At 41.1% G+C, this 16,989-nt stretch overlaps 2 protein-coding genes across 2 annotated transcripts in view; one reads left to right on the top strand and one right to left on the bottom strand.

Annotated features, from left to right (window-relative positions):
• The window catches only part of MED12L (mediator complex subunit 12L), a 283,186-nt gene extending 281,423 nt beyond the window's left edge, over positions 1 to 1,763 (top strand). The window contains exon 44 of the mRNA XM_054983836.1: positions 1,705 to 1,763. Coding sequence (XP_054839811.1) covers positions 1,705 to 1,757 — 53 coding nt within the window. The 3' untranslated portion in view covers positions 1,758 to 1,763. The remainder of the gene's footprint in view (positions 1 to 1,704) is intronic.
• A 4,535-nt stretch (positions 1,764 to 6,298) lies between these two features.
• Positions 6,299 to 16,989, bottom strand: part of IGSF10 (immunoglobulin superfamily member 10) — a 29,823-nt gene continuing 19,132 nt past the window's right edge. The window contains exons 5-6 of the mRNA XM_054983885.1: positions 13,520 to 14,420; positions 6,299 to 9,139 (exon numbers count right to left, since the gene is read on the bottom strand). Coding sequence (XP_054839860.1) covers positions 7,231 to 9,139; positions 13,520 to 14,420 — 2,810 coding nt within the window. The 3' untranslated portion in view covers positions 6,299 to 7,230. The remainder of the gene's footprint in view (positions 9,140 to 13,519; positions 14,421 to 16,989) is intronic.

Raw genomic sequence — 16,989 nt, 5'->3', positions numbered from 1 at the left:
TCTTGCGATGGAGGAAAGTGAGCAGTGCTGGTTCCTCATGGTTCAGTATTGGTACTGGTGTTATTTAATTTTTACATTATGATTTGGAAATGGGGGTTAGCAGTATAACAGCCAAGTTTGCAAATGATACTGAATTATTCAGATGATGAAAACCAAGGAATACTCTGAAAAGCTACAAGAAGGATCTCTCTAAAGGAGCAAACAACAATGTGGCAAATAAGTTGGCAAGTGTAAGATAGTGCCCATTGGAACAAAAATTCTAACTTTAAATACAAACTTATTGGTTCTGAACTGGCTGAGACAGATTGAAAGAGATCTTAGTATGTAGATGAAACCTTGATGTTGATTCAATTGCATGGCAGTGGTGAAAAAGGCAAACTCCATGCTGTGGTTTTCAGGAAAATGATTAAAAATAAAATGACCAGTATTGTAATGCTCTTGAATAGAGCTATGATTCAGCCTCATTTGGAATACTGTGAACAGTTCTGGTCGTTGTATCTCCAAAAGGATATTGCAGAGCTGGAAAAAAGTACAGAAGAGGACAACCAAAATGATTAAGTGATCGGAGCACCTTTCCTATGAGGAAAAGGTGAAGAATCTGGGACTTTTTAATTTAGAAAAAAGATGGCTAAGTAGGAACATGCTAAAGGCGTATAAAGTTATGCTTGGGATTGTGCAAGTGGATGGAGAGAGCTTTTTATCCTTTCTTACAATAATAGAATTTGGGGGCACCTAATTAAGTAGATGGGCAATAGATTCAGGACAGGTAAAAGAAAATACTTATTTACTCATCCAGTAATTAAATTGTGGAATTCACTGCCAGTGGATGCAGTGAAGTGGCCATGAGCACAGATGGTTTTAAAAGTGAGTTAGACTGATTCATGGAGGATAGGTCCATCAGTTGCTACTAGCCATGAGGAGTTAAGGGAACTTCCATGTCCTGAGGCAGAAAATCTGTAAATACTATGGCTAGGAGGCACATTAGGGGATGACCTCGGCTTCTGTGCCGTTTCTTGGCCATCCAAGGTAAGTGGTTGACTGGTGTTTGAAACAGCACGCTGCAGTCTTCTTATATGTAATGTTGCCATGTTAGGGTGAATGTTGCCATGTTAGGGTGAAGACAGATTTGGACAAAGCATGAGCCGATAACTGACTCTGGATATGTACTTACCCTGTTTGTACTGTATAGACCTCCACACTGGATCAAGTTCAGGCACAATTAGTTCTTCCTGTTTCTAGAAGCCAGCTGTGAAGATTACTGATTGTTCCAGTCACAGTTCCAGCTGCCTTCCTCACATCTTGCCATCTGGCTATGCAGAATGCTGACTGATTGGCCTTTGTAGTAATCACAGAGTGGTTTTAAAACAAGGTTTACATGGATAAATATGCAGAGTACCTGAGTGCAAAAAAGAAAGTTAAAATTCTGGGGGGAGAAGTGAAAATCCATGCAGAAGTTGGATCTAGGTAGGGATGTGGTAAGAGGGGTGAGTGCAGGAAGAATCTACCTGCCTGCCTGCCTGCAGCAGAAATGTTTGCATTTTCCCTAAGCATGTTTCCTTGGAAGCAAGTTCAGTTTGAAGTGAATGTATTCGTGATCCTCTGCACGCTTACTTGGAATTAAGTCCCATTGGCTTCAGCAATCTGGCAGGGGAGTTCAGTCTTTATGTCTAGCACACCTAAATGTACTTTCTTCTTGCTTCCTAGGTAACCAGCCGCAACAAGGTGTGAACCCGTATGGGCACCCTTCACACTTTTGAATCTGGAAGATGGGAGCAAGACAAAGTGTTTGCACTGAAAAATAGGAAACACAGAAGTTGCACTCAAGAATCGGAAACAGTTATTACTAGATTTTTTTCTAATTATTTTGTGCTGCAACTGATGTGAATGTGTAAGAAATGGGTGTTTTTTGTGTGTGTATACCTAATTTTAGATTATGTGGGCCTATATGAAGAACATTGTTGCTGCAGAATATATAGATTTGGTGCTTTTAGGGTATTAACACTTTTTTTGAAGAGGATTAAAAATCCTGAGTTTCTTTTTGAGGGAAACAAGATAGTTTTCCCCCTTCATCTTAAGAACCGTACTGGACCAAACTACTGACCAGAAAAGCGCTTCCTTTTTTTTTGCATAAATGCTGATTTTTTTTTTTACCTTTTAGTATTTGGTTGAATGTATATTGATTTTCATTATGTTAATTTTGATCCTTTTTGTAGCTTTCAGAAGCACTTTATAAAATTGTTTCAAATATCCTGATTCCCACCCCCTTGGTTTCCTGATGGTAATAAAGTTCCTGAAGGAGCATCCTTGCTTGTATCCATAAAATTTCTGTGAAAATACCAGTTTAAGAATAATAAATTTGATAGGTTTTCTTTTTAATGCAGATTTCAGCCACATGAGCGCATTTTAAAGGATCAAAACCTAAATAACTACGGTGGACTTTGCTCAGAAAGGCATTATATGACCCAAGAAAAATCACAACACTTGGGCCAATTCCAGAGTGCAATTCTGTGCATTCGTAAGACTTACTAAAATCAGTGGGACAGAGTCCTGGTTTTGGCTACACGTGCAGAAGAATGCAGTGGATGTGCCACTGCAGATGGCGCTCACATTTTTGATCCACCTTTGAAGAATACACCCTGCAAGTAAAAATTCTCAAAATCAGGGAGCAGGCAGTGCTGAACATTTTATTTCTGGTGTACTCGTTTTTGTTTTTTAGGGGGCAGGGGGGGGTGTAGGAAGTTTTTTTTATAGAGTAGCAGTCAAAATGCCACCCCACACTTGTCACTTGAACTGGTACAGTCTACTAGAATCTTGAGATTCTACCATCTCATTCTGCTCCCCCTACATGTGCCCAATTATATACAGTGGGCAGCCTAACTTTCAGGTTAAGAGCCAGTGTGGTATAACGGGTATTAGAACAACCTGGTAGACAAAACCCCCCACTCTGCCATGGAAGCTTGCTGGATGACATTGGGCCAGTCACATACTCTCAGCCTCACCTCCCTCACAGCATTGTTATGAGGATAAAATGGAGGAACGGAGAATGATATAAGCCATTTGGGTCTCCATTGAGGAGAAAGGCAGGGTATAAATGAAGAAAATAAATACATGGTTAGAGGCTAGAGTCACTAAACATGTAGGGTTTTGCCCTGTTTCTTGTAACTCCATTGCCATATATGAACTTAGACCAACTGCATAATACAACAGAAGTTAAGCTGGCCTTAATTACTAGATGTGTGCATTTTCAGAAAAGTGGACTTTCCACGCACGAAAAGGTTAACTAATATTTCTCACTATCAATAAGCATTTCCACAGTGGTATCATAATTCAGATGAAACGCTTCAGGGTTACTTCTTTGCCATGACATTCAGCATTGGACCTCCCCCTCAGAGAAATAGGCTTGGCTCTTAAACAGCATGTTATGTGTTAAACCTGTGACTCAGCTGAACCACTTCAGACAGCATATGCGTGCTCATGCAATAGAAAGATATAGAAAATATGTATGTGAGAAATAAACATGGCTCCTGGCTGGGCTAGGTACTGCTTGTTTACCTGAAATCCTTTTACCTGAAACCTGAGGGCTGATTCATGTTGCAAAGGTTCCATTCTTCCCATGGTCCCCCTGAGGACTTTCAATCATGTGTGTGCTGGGAGTTCCATGTTGGGAACTTATTTTGCATCCATATTTTGCCTGATTCAGGTTGGGACTGTGGAATGCCGGGGATGGAAGTGGAAGCATTTAGCCTGCACCATCATTTTCCCAATCTCAAATGGCCCTAGGGAGCTACTAACTACTCCCTTGGGGAAACTTAAGATATACAGAGGGCTACATGTTTGCCAGTTAGGCAAATGGCAGCTCTCTTTGGCTGCAATGTCTGGGAAGGCTTAAGCCCCTTCTCACACAACAGGATCCCAATCCTAATCTGGACAGGGCATGCTTGGGTATAACATTCCCAGCACATAACTCCCAGACCATATCTGTTGACAGTTCATGTGAATTGGCCCTGAAGTAGTATACAGAGCCAAATACAGGTCACTATCTTATTTAAAGTTTGTGAGAACTCAACCGTCGTTTTCTAGTCACAGAAAGAGTAGTGACTCATTGTTTTGTATGATTGCTAATCAAAAGTTTAAACATTTTTTAGTTGTGTAAATATTGCTGTATTTATAAATTTGCTGTAAAGCACAAGTAAATTATTCATTAAATTTATTATTATGGAAAATAGAATATTTTAACCTTGTGCAGTGATATTTGCTCATATTCGAATCAAGAATAATTGAAAGAAACTGTTTTGTGAAACTGAGTATTCTGTGATACCTTTTTAGAATTAGATGCGGAAATTTGAATGTGAATTGTATAGGGAATTTAGAGATATTTGGGATTATTTTATCATGTTTCTGTATGAACTTCTCTTTTAATTTACCTTGTGATAAGATTACAGTAAGATTTACTGTGAATAAACAATCTCTACCAGAAAAAAACCCTAGTCAATTATGTAAAATAAAATAATTTCTATTGCATTATCAGCCAATGCAATTTTATATTCTCGTAGAATGTTAGGCTCTTTACTGTGATAAATATTTTTGTGATTTGCTGTGTATGTTTATGGAAAAACCCTTGGTGGCAAACTTGAAAATATGCCATTCTGAATTTCTTGTCAAGATTATTATACATTCAAAATCACCTTCCCTTGATAACTGTAGGCACGTCTATTTTCACTGACAGTAGATTGTTAAAATTCTTAACAAATTATTAAGAGCTGTGAATATATTTTAATGTGCCTGGCATGGTATATGCATGAATTTCAGCTGTGAGCCCTATTACAGTAAAAAGAGATGAGAATTACTTATGTTTACTCTCAATTATACGTTTTCCCAGTGATAGCATAATATGGAGGACCTGGTTATTATAGATGGAAAGCTCAATTAGTACCAAACTACACATTACGTGGCACTTCTCTTTTATTCAAAGCAGCCAAGAGACTCATAGTTGGATTTGAACCACAGCTCTAGGGATACTTCTCTCTCTCTCAAGCTGTTGTTAGTTTCTCCAGGGGTTTTATCAGATTTTTAAGGCAGGAGACCCAATCACAGATCTGTTGCATTACATGCAGTATAAATTTGGAGGGGAGGAGGGGGATTTGGCCTCCTAATAGTATTTAGCATATAGACTGAATGTGATCTGAGAGTCATCTAGATCTTGGGAAATTCCTCTCATAGTCTTAGCAGCTTAGCATCCTGAATTATACAGCATTAACTGATTATATTAGTCATTATGTCAGGTTAGTAGAGAGCACCGCTACTCAAAAATATTTTACTGCTCAATTCTTCTTGTTCAAGAACTTACAACTGAAAATGGAGTGCAGAACAGATCCATGCAAAGGTCTATCTGTCCCAGCATTGTTTCCAATACTGATAAGCCAGAAGTCTCTGGAAGCTCACAAAAGTAACAGCCTCCCCCTCTTCATCTACAAAATCTCATAAGTAATTACAGCAATAGGCAAAACCCATTAGTAACTGCTTCCGTTTTTCAATGGTTGTGGGATCCATTCATGACTGACAGCTTTGTTGGTTCTCCAGATGAATCCAGCAACTGGAAAGGAGCTGCAGTTAAATAAATCTTGATTGCAAAGACTGAAGGCAGGTCACAAATTATTGCTGCACAGACCCTTGAAAACCTCACTATGAGAATGTCCTGCTTAAATATTTTACGGGTATTCAGCTTGATAAGAGTGTACTGCCTGCAACTCTGGAATTTCTTTTCGGTGATCTTTGGAAACATTGAAGACACTTCAGACAGGCTGTGATGGGACTGGAGCAGTCTTTGTTTTTATATAGTTTTACTCTATCCTACTACAAATCTGGGATGAAGCAGAACACAAATTTCTTAAAAAGGCTGGAATATGGTATCTTTCTCTTAGCATCAGGCACGTAATGGAATGGAGGACACACCTAAGTATATTACCTGCAAGACCTACCTTTTGCAAATAGTTGTCACTTTCTGCCTTCTTTCTCACAGATGAATGGAAAATAGTGACTCTCATATCTCAACATTATCTCAAATAGTCTGTAGTTTTAATGTTCCCTATAGGCTTATAGGAAACATTAAAACTACAGACTATTTGAGATATTGTTGTGATTTTAAAGTGAGAGAATTGGGAGCTATACCATGCTATCTATAATTTAATCAGATCTGAGACCATGTTATAAAGCTTCCACCTCAGTTTTGTATAGTGGTTAAGAGTGGCAGGACTCTAATCTGGAGAACTGGGTTTGATTTCCCAGTCCTCTACCTGAAACCAGCAGCTTCTAGGAGCCCTCTCAGCCCCACCCACCTCACCGGGTGATTGTCATGAGGATAATAACATACTTTGTAAACTGCTCTGAGTGGGTGTTAGGTTGTCCTGAAGGGCGATATAGAAATCAAATGATGTTATTTCAGTTTTTGTTTCCCAGCAACTTCAAAAAAAATACATGCATTATAACAAATGGTCCAGATTTTAAGATCCTTTCTTAAAATGTAAAAAGTTTAGCTGCTAAATTTTTGGCAATAAGAATGTGGTACACAGCTACACTTCCTCATAAGCATATTTGGTGGTTCTTTATTTTAGAAAAATAATCCATATTGTGTCTTTTTTAAAAAAAATCCATGTAATTAAACTATTTTCCATTGGTTCTTCCACTGTCCCACAAAAAAGGACTTTCATGTAAAAGAACAAACTGTTAGTATACAAATAAGTCAGCATGTTTTGCTGTGTTAAAATGTTTGTAAAAGTACTACAAAATATTCACACATGTCCATAGGGGAACAACTGGCAAACACATTTGATCTTTTTACATACTTTTGCATATTTTTGCAGTGTGTGCCATGTTATACTTCTATCAAACAGGAAATAAGCATTTTTAAAACGTCCACCTTTATACTAAACACTTCATTATATTACAAATATTTTTAAGTAAAGTAGTTCCATGTTGGTATTCATTGTTGCTGTGATGGCAAAATTAAGTGCCTTAAGGATTTTTGAAAATTTCTGTGAAATTAAAAATAGTTCATAATACATTTCCCTCCCACCCCCAAATGTACCTGTCTCTTAGCTCATCTCTTGTCAACTGAAAATCAAAACTGTATTGAGACTGATAGGATTCTGTTTTTGATTAAATGTTTTCAGAAATCAAACTGTGTCCAGATTAGACTATTGTTATCAATTGTTCAGAGTATTATTTCTTATTTCAGATGACTTGAACAAATGTTACTGTGGAATCGGTGCCAAGCTGGTTCTTAGCCATACACTTATATATGCCAGAATCTGAAGATCTTGGATTCTGAATGATTAACGTTCCTTGTGGATGAAGAAGTTCACTTCCAGATGGTCTGCCTTTGCTGCCTGTGGAAAGCAGTGAGTGGTCGGGCAGTTCCCATGTAATTTCTGGATTTGGTATTCCCAATGCCATGCAATTAAGCTGAACTGATACCCCAGCCACAGTACGTATATTTCTTGGCGGTCTGTTTGTAATCCGTGGTGGATGTGCTATAACCATTACAAAAACCACTATCGATGAATCCCCAGCATAGTTCTGAGCTTTGCACACATAACTTCCTCTGTCATGAATCGTCGTTTCTCTGATAACTAAAGTACCATTTTCCATTAATGTGTATCTTCCATTAATCTGAGGTCGATCTAGGACAGAGCCACTAGGTGCTGTCCATATGATGCTTGGCTTGGGATTCCCTGCAGCGAGACAGTGAAGAGATACTGATTCCCCACTAATACTCTTTATTGCTCCTCCTGAGGGGGTAAAAATGGTTGGTTTCTGGCCAACTTCTAGCACAATCAACTTTTCAATGTAGCCAACCTTGTTTTTAGCTGCACACCGATATTTGCCTGCATCAGCTTTAGAAGGGCTATAGACAATGAGAGTGCCATTGCTTCCCAAGTAGTACTGAAGTGTTCTGACACCCCTGAAGAGCCGTGTACCATTTGGTAACATCCAGATTATTTCAGGAGGAGGGTTGCCATCTACAGAACAATTCAATAAGGTTGTTTTCCCAGCCTTTGCTACTACTTTCTCATTAAAAGGATTTTTAAACACTGGACGTCGTAGCATCTCTAGCACCTCCAGCTGGACCACTAATATGCTTTCTCCCCCATCATTACGAGCCACACAGATAAACTCGGCTGTATCTGAAGATCTTACATTACGAATGTCAAGAGTCCCATTATTGTGTACTGTTATTCTGCTCCCATAGAATGGGGCTGTTAAGAAAATATTGTCAGGCATGATCCACATGATTTGGGGAGGGGGTGTTCCTTCAGCTCTACAGTCTATTTGCTTCTTTGAATACTTTATGGCTGTGGTTTTGATGACAGTCTTGTTTGTAAACAAGCCATTGATAAGAGGTGGTTTGGAGACCACATCTAGTTTATACAGCTTTGTATCGTCTCCACCAGAGTTGCGTGCAACACATATGTATTCTCCAGCATCTAACAACCTCACCTTAGTGACAGACAATGATCCATTAACATGCAGAAAATACCTATTGTTTGAAGCGGAAATCATGTCACTAGAAGGGAGCAGCCAAAATATCTTTGGCTTAGGCTGTCCAATGGCTTCGCAGTCAAATGTTGCCGTATCTCCAGCTTTCACCTTTGAATAGGTCTTAGCGTTCTGCTTGATACGAGGTGCAGCTGCTACTACTGTTATGTGTACTTTCATCTCGTCTTTTCCAAGAGTATTCTGAGCATAGCATGTGTAGTCCCCTTCTTCCGCTATTCCAACCTTGTTGAGGTAGAGTGTTCCGTTGTCGAACAGAATGTACCTCCGAGACCTATGCCCACTGTCATCTGCTTGCATCACGTTGTTGATCACTGTGCCATCTGGCAGACTCCAAGATATCTCTGGTTCAGGTGACCCAGAAGCTTTACAGTCCACTTTGAAATCTTTTCCATAAGGCACCAGTTTCTTAAAATACTGCTTCTGGTCAATTTTTGCAGGTTTCATTGTCACACTAACTTTCATAAGGATCAGGTCATCACCCATCTTGTTTCTTGCTACACATAAATAATTGCCTGCATCTTTTTCTGTGATGGCATCAATAACCAGGGACCCATTGGGATGTACATGGATTCGACTTCCCATTCTAGAGAGAGATAGGAGAAAAATAAACAGTTTAGTTAGTGACATAGTATACTCTTGTGTTTATAAAAATGTCAAAAGTTGCCAATCAAAGCCTAGATTCTTATACTGCACCAGAATGAAGAAGCTATTAGAATACAAACGCATTGAACTGAAGCAGTCTGGAACCTCATTCAGAACAACTATGTTACAAAATCTTAAATGTCTAAGATCCAATTCCAGACATGACAGAAGCATGGGAACCTTTTCCTCATAGTGTGATCCCAAAGCACTCTAATCATATTCAGATAGAAACAACACGTGACCATGGCTACTTCATGTGTCCACATCTCTATTCCTGAGCTCGGTGATATCTGTACGAGAAGAAATTACATAGATGTATTGTCGAAGGCTTTCACGGCCGGAGAACGATGGTTGTTGTGGGTTTTCCGGGCTGTATTGCCGTGGTCTTGGCATTGTAGTTCCTGACGTTTCGCCAACGGAACACTCTACAGGAAACCAACTCACACTGATTGGTACCTACACAAAAACTCCAATCACCATCCCCGACAGAAAAGAGGCATAATGAAAACATTAGTGGATCGTGCAAGACGGATATGTGAGCCGCACTTGCTAAATGAGGAAATTAATCATCTAAACCACGCACTTCAGGCAAATGGCTACTCCAGAAATGAAATCCGAAGAGCAAGCAAACCCAGGATGAAGCAAACAACCAAAGAAAAACAGTCTCCCACAGGAAAAGTGTTTTTGCCATATATCAAAGGAATTACTGATCAGATGGGAAAGCTTATGAAAAAGCATAACCTTCAAGCAGTATTCAGACCCACCCGAAAAATACAACAGATGCTACGATCAGCAAAAGACAGTAGAGACCCCCTAACCTCTGCAGGAGTATACCGTATACCCTGCAGCTGTGGACAAGTTTACATCGGGACCACAAAGCGTAGCATCCAGACAAGAATAAAAGAACATGAAAGACACTGCAGACTTGGACAACCTGAAAAATCAGCAGTGGCTGAACATAGCCTAACTCAAACAGGGCACAGTATCTTATTCCAGGACACCAAAATACTGGACAACACTTCCAACTACTTTGTCAGACTGCACAGGGAAGCCATTGAAATTCACAAGCATAAGCAAAACTTCAACAGGAAAGAAGAAACCTTAAGAATGAACCGAGCATGGTTGCCAGTTCTGAAAAACACCAGGCTAACAAAACATTCTATCCTTGACAATAGCCCTGCAGAGAAGATTAGCACATCAAGTACCAATCCATATGCAAAAGAACCTCCTCAGGATACAGTGAAGCCTCCCGCCATTAGCATTCCACACCCTGGGAAACTCTTACAGGATGACTCAGCTCAACCCCACCCCTCCTGAGTAGATACAAATGACCTACATCTTTTCCACACTGTGACACTGAGAGATCTCTGTCTTTTGGTGCTACACCTCTGAAGATGCCAGCCACAGCTGCTGGCGAAACGTCAGGAACTACAATGCCAAGACCACGGCAATACAGCCCGGAAAACCCACAACAACCATCAAATTACATAGAATTACAAAACTATGGGACAAAGACTGTAATAAGGAGTAGAATTGGGCAAGAGTGAAACCTTTTTCCTCTTCTATTTACATGCTTGCTTTACTATTTATAACTAATTTTAGCTAAATATATGAAGAATCTCCTAGTTATGTCAAAGCTCCATCTGTTACTGTTAAAATTCCTCATATGTTTTTACTGAACAGTAAAATTTCTTCCACGTTTTAAATTAGGCAAAAATTGGTACGAATTCTTTCCCTCAAAATTGGTGTGAATTCTTTCCCCCCAAAGAAACATTTTTACTTTTTACTGAACTCTGCTTGCTTTCTGGGGGATATTTGTCAGAAACCTTGAAATTTGGTAACAACATAGATAAAACTGAAGAGTAATCGGGGTTACAGTGCCACAGTCAGGAGTCCAGTGGCACCTTAGAGATCAACAAGATTTTAAGGGTATAAGCTTTCAAGAGTCAAAGCTAGCATCTACAGATGTCCCATCTACAAGTTCTAACATTGGCTTCACTTAAGAACCCAATTCATGGCTGGTCAAATGGAACTGCTGTTAGAATGTATTGCGCCTACCATTATAATAAAGTCTTCCTTGATTTTATTATAAATTTGTATTACCATTATATTGAAGTTGTAGAGAAATAGCCACCAAAGTTAGGAATAAGCCCTGGATACTGATTTTGATCTATCTGATTCCACAAAACCCATTAAGTACTAAGGTTTCATTACTTAAGGTTATTTAAACAATTACTGATCAATACAGCATCTGTTTAAATGTAACTACTTAAGTAGTTTAAGTGCTTGTGGATGACAGATCATGTCATTTTTTAAAAAAGCAACTTTTTACAAAATTAATTTGACTGGAGTGAATTACAGGAAACCTGGAAAGTTAAAAGCGTCTGTGGTGAAAGCTATTAATTTCTAGGCCTAGTCAAAGGTGCTGGTTTTGATCTATGAACCATGCCAAAAGAGTACCTGTTCCCAAACGAACCTGCCCAATCTTTAAAGTTCTTTTCCAGATCCTTGTCATCAAAAATTAGTTGGTGGTTACTGGGCTTTTTTGGCGGTGGTGCTTCCAGCTAAGGATCACTTTCCTAGATTCTCCCTGAACAACCTATATTGAAGTGTAGGTGACAAGTGAAACTGACTTTCCTTTCTTGAGCTTCTAATTAAGAATCTCCCTTTTATGCTGTTTATCTGATCTATCTGCTGTTTTTATTAGTTGTTGTTTTATTCTGTTTGATGGTTTATTTTTATAGTACGATTTCTGGCACTGTTGAACGGAAGAACATAAATGAATTAAAATGAAACAAGCTCCTGTATCCTGAGACCACCTTTCTCTGCTCAAACTTTCCACGCTGCTGTGATCCTTAGAAGAGCAATGAGATCAATCTTTAGACTACAACAGAAAATGCCAGACGTCTTTTAGTCTATTGACTCAAGCTTTCACAGACCAAGTGAACAGCAGAGTATGTTGTATTATATTGTCAAAGGCTTTCACGGCTGGAGAACGATGGTTGTGGATTTTCCGGGCTGTATCGCTGTGGTCTTGGCATTGTAGTTCCTGACGTTTCGCCAGCAGCTGTGACTGGCATCTTCAGAGGTGTAGCACCGAAAGACAGAGATCTCTCAGTTTGACACTGTCTTTTGGTGCTACACCTCTGAAGATGCCAGTCACAGCTGCTGGTGAAACGTCAGGAACTACAATGCCAAGACCACGACGATACAGCCCGGAAAATCCACAACAACCATATGTTGTATTACTTTGCACTGTTATTTGATTATAAGCCATTTGCATGTTAAATACTGCAAGCAATATTTGACAGTGTTCTTCTATATATATTGCACATAGAGTCTTAAAACTCTGCAGAGAGGCTCAGGTTTCTCTTGAACTAGACCTGTGCTCAGTGTTAAACCAGAAACTTCATTGTGTTAGCCAGTTAAGAACAGTCCTCCACCCCAAACCAGGCCTGCAGCTGGTTAATTGACAGCCAGTGTGATGTGGTGGATAGATTGCCAGTCTAAAATCTAGGAGAACCAAGTTTGAATCCCCACTCTGCCATGGAAGCTTGCTGGGTGACTGTGAACCAGTCACGCATGTTCAGCCTAACCTACCTCACAGGCAGGCCTGGCGGATCCATGGAGGCAGTGCTGGCAGCTGCCTTGAGCGCTGAACTCTGAAGGAGGTGCCATGCAGGCCCCCGATGACCCCCCCAACCTGGAAGTGGGCCACGTACCCACTCGCCTCTCTGCCCCTTTGCCACTGCTGCCTGCCTCGGTTCGGCTCCTGGCAAGCTGGGCACCCAGGCGGTGCAGCAGTGAGTAGGGAGGTGAGCTGCTTCCCTGCCCTTTCACAGCTGCCGCCTGCCTCAGGTGAAGGGGACACTCCTGCGTGATAATGTCACAAGTGATGTCATCACGCAGGGTCAGAGCGCGTCCGTTGTGGGCGTGCACAGGGCAAGAGTCACCACCTCCTACCCCGGGAGCCCCACGACCACACTATGCCACTGCCCCTCCCATTCACCAAGAATACTGAAAGCAGGCTGAAAAAGCTGTAAAAGGTATACTTTTGGAGTTGTATTTAAAATTCACCATTTTTAAGCCTACAATATCAAGTTGGTTAGTGGGGAAGGGAGCACAAGTAGGTATCTCACCTCAGGCGCCGGAAAACCTGGCACCGGCCCTGCTCACAGGGTTATTGTAAGGATAAAATGGAGGAGAGGAGAATGTTGTGACGTACTTTGGATCTCCTTTGCGGGGAAAAGTGAGGGTATCAATGAAGTAAACAAAGAAGAAAAGACACACAAGCAAGCAAAACAGCTCCAGAGAAGCTTACCTGTGCCATTGGTCAACAACAGCTTTGGAAGGTAATCTCCAAATTATTCTGGGTTTTGGCTCTCCCACAGCTGAGCAATTCAGAAGCAGCCTGTCTCCAAAATTGAGTTGAGTCAGTCTTTGAGATGCAGCTGCAATTCTAGGGATTGTATCGCTATGTTCCACCTGAAGAATTACCACTCTCCTCTCAGATCCAGTGGAGCTGGTAGCTATACATTCATACTTTCCTCTGTCAGACACAGCGACATTCCTGAGGTAAAGGGTTCCATTAGGGAATAGGAAAAGCTTACCATTTATATACTGCAAGGGCTTCACTACAGTTCCATCAAACAGGACCCAGTGAACATTTGGATGAGGGCTTCCTTCAACAGAGCAAGGAAGCTTCAAGCTTTCCCCCACACTCACTAGTACGTGCTGTCTCTTTTCTTCCAGGATAATGGGTGGGGCAGCAATTACTTGCAGCCTTATTGTCATTGTATCTGAACCTGCAGGATTACTTGCCATGCAGGTGTAAAGTCCTCTGTCATACACGCTGACTTTCTTCATCATCAACGTGCCATCTGCTTGCACAAAAGCCACCTTGTTACCCACAGAAGAGTCTGAGATGTATGTTTTGTTAGCAAGGATCCAGGAAATGGTAGGGGTGGGACGGCCTTCCGTTGTACACTTCATGGACACTGGCTTGCCAGAATGAACAGTAATAATCTTTGACCTTCCTCCCAGGATTCTAGGTGGATAGGCCACCACAGACAACGTGATCAGAAGCCTGTCGGAGCCATGCTGGTTGGCAGCCACACACAGGTACTGTCCACGGTCCTGGATGCTCACGTTCTCAATGGAGAGAGTTCCATTACGAAGGACCTCAAATCTGTTTTCACGTTTTTGTTTCAGGGCTTCAGCCTCTAATTAAAGGAGACAAAAATACAATTACAGATTAAACCCTGCCTTTTTGCTTTGAATTCTACCAGAATAATCTGCAAAGGATGTACTTTATTAAGTTTTTCATTTGCCTTCCTTCCCATAGCGTGAGTGCAGGCTCCCTTTATCCCAGCTTTGGTCCTTTTAAAAACCGTAGGGAACACAGCTGTGCACAATAAACTGTACTCACATGCTACTAGAACTGCTTTTTAAGGGACTGAAAAATTGGTTGCCAATTCAAATTGTCTTTTCAGTACACAAAGTTTTATAGCCACAGAAAGTGCAATGCAGATTTTAATTGCTCTTTTGTATAATATACCAAAATAAACGAACCATTGTTATGAATACAACTTGAAAGTTCTCGCCCATTCCATCCCCCCCACCCCACATCATGCAAACTACTATCAGAGGAAGTCCATGATAATCTCATTGCAGCCCCTCCAAATCTGCCTTCCCTGAGACATTTACCATCTTCTAGTTAAGGGGTGGTATTTCTTCTTACTACTACCTTTACATATCCTTCCTCAGGGTATCCTATTCCCCAAAGAGCAGCATTTTGTTGAGATCAGTGGGCTGCAGTGAGAGTGGAGAGGCAGGAAAGTTCTATTCTGCTGTGGAAATTTTAGTCTGAATCCAGGCCAAGCACAGGAAACTTCCATCTGAGTTCCTATCTATTGCTGGCTCTATAGTTTGCCAGTATTCTCAGCATCGCAAATGCTCTGCCATGACTATAGCATAGTGGTGAAGTGGTTTGATTGCAAATCAGCACTCTGCTGGTTCAAATCCTACTACTGCCAGGAGCTTAGCAAATGGGTAAGCCACTCTTCTTAGCCCCAGTTCCCCAGTTGGAGATAATAATAACACTGACTTTGTTCACTGCTCTGAGTGAGGCCCCAGAAGGTGGTACATAATACAGAGATGGGTGGTGACAACGGATTTTTTTGAGCTAGAATGCCCCAGAACGGTGTTCTGGCACCTCTTTAAAATACCCATGTAACTGGTATCACATGGGTATTTTTTAAATGGCCTGTTTTGGCCATTTCGGGCCTGGATTGGGCCCAAAACAGCCTGGATTGGACTACTGCTGGGCAGGGGAGGGTTCCCCCGCTTAGCAGCGGATGGATTCACCCCGCTGCTTGGCGGATGAGTGATATCCCATGTGGCAGTAGCCTGTTCCAAGCTGATCTAGGTCATTTGGGGCCCATTTTGGCCTGAAATGGCCCGGATCTGGCCACTGCCAGGCGGGGGAGTGCTACCCCACGGCAGAGCGGCCTGTTCCAGGCTGATTCAGGCCTGTTCTGGGCTGAATTTAGCCTGTTCTGGGCTGAATTGGACCCCCCACCATGGAGCACAGAAGTGCTCCCAGGTCGTCTATAGCCTGCGTGATGATGTCACTTCCCAGAAGTGACATCATCGTGCAGTCCCGGGAGTGCATGTGCATGCCATGCGTGCATGTGCATGTATTGACAGGCATACCACCAACTCCTGGGAGTTGCCCCAGGTTAGAGTTCCCCCACATCTTTCCCTAGAGAAAAAGCCCTGGTGGTGACTCAGTGGCAGACAGCACGCAAAATGTCCCAGACCATCTCAGATGTCCCAGTGGGCATCAAAAGAAACCCATCTCTGCCACTGAGAATCTGGAGAGCTGTTGCCAGTCAATCTAGACAATACTGAGCCAGAAGGAACAATGGTCAGATTTATAAGCCAGCTTTTTATGTTTAGTACCCATCTTCTAAGTTCTTCACCTCTCTCATGCATTAAGGAAATATTTACACTCTGGGCTTTTTTCCTAGTTCAAATCTTAAAACTGGTATATTTTCACACTGACTTTTACGACAATATGACCATTCCGTCTTTCCTCAAGAATCTTAAAAGATATTTAGGGAAGAGGTCATAAAACTCCTGACCATTTGCTATGGCAAAATATGGAGTATGATGCAAATCTGTGAAATGGTATGTCTGTGTTACTGTGAGATAACATTTGTTCAGCAAATACCTGGAAAAATTCTCTGTCTTGCCAGTTTCTATTCCGATCAGATTACTTTTTATTTTATTTGTATGAATTAAAGTGTTTATATCCTATCTTTGAATACAAATGTCAGTTCACACATTGTAACTTATGTATATTTTCAGGGAGGGAAACTGGCATCTTTCCCACATGTGTGTTAGGAATGCAACTAAAAAAAGAAGCTGTTTTCTCTGGGAAGGAAACAGCAACAGCAGCAAAATCCTGAACGAGGGTGAAAATACTGGGAGTTTCTCAGCAGTTGCTCTGTTTGCATGGTCTAGGAGAACTTTGACTTCTGGGCCTGCACTCTGATGCCCTAGATGCCACGATCCTTTCACGGAATTATCCTTCTGGATGTGTATATTATATTGAAATTGAAATCGTTCAACTTCCTGCAGTGTTTATTATTTTGTGTTCGGTAAATTTATCAAAGCCGCATTTCTGCTCTGACACTTGGTTAACTGAACACAGGATTACACTCCCAGAGTCCAATGCTATGCTAAAGAGCAAACATAGATGCCTCGTTTTTATTTAGATATTTATAA

This window comes from Eublepharis macularius, chromosome 6 (assembly GCF_028583425.1).
Source record: "Eublepharis macularius isolate TG4126 chromosome 6, MPM_Emac_v1.0, whole genome shotgun sequence".
Lineage (NCBI taxonomy): Eukaryota > Metazoa > Chordata > Lepidosauria > Squamata > Eublepharidae > Eublepharis > Eublepharis macularius.
This window is presented reverse-complemented; position numbering and strand designations above follow the sequence as displayed.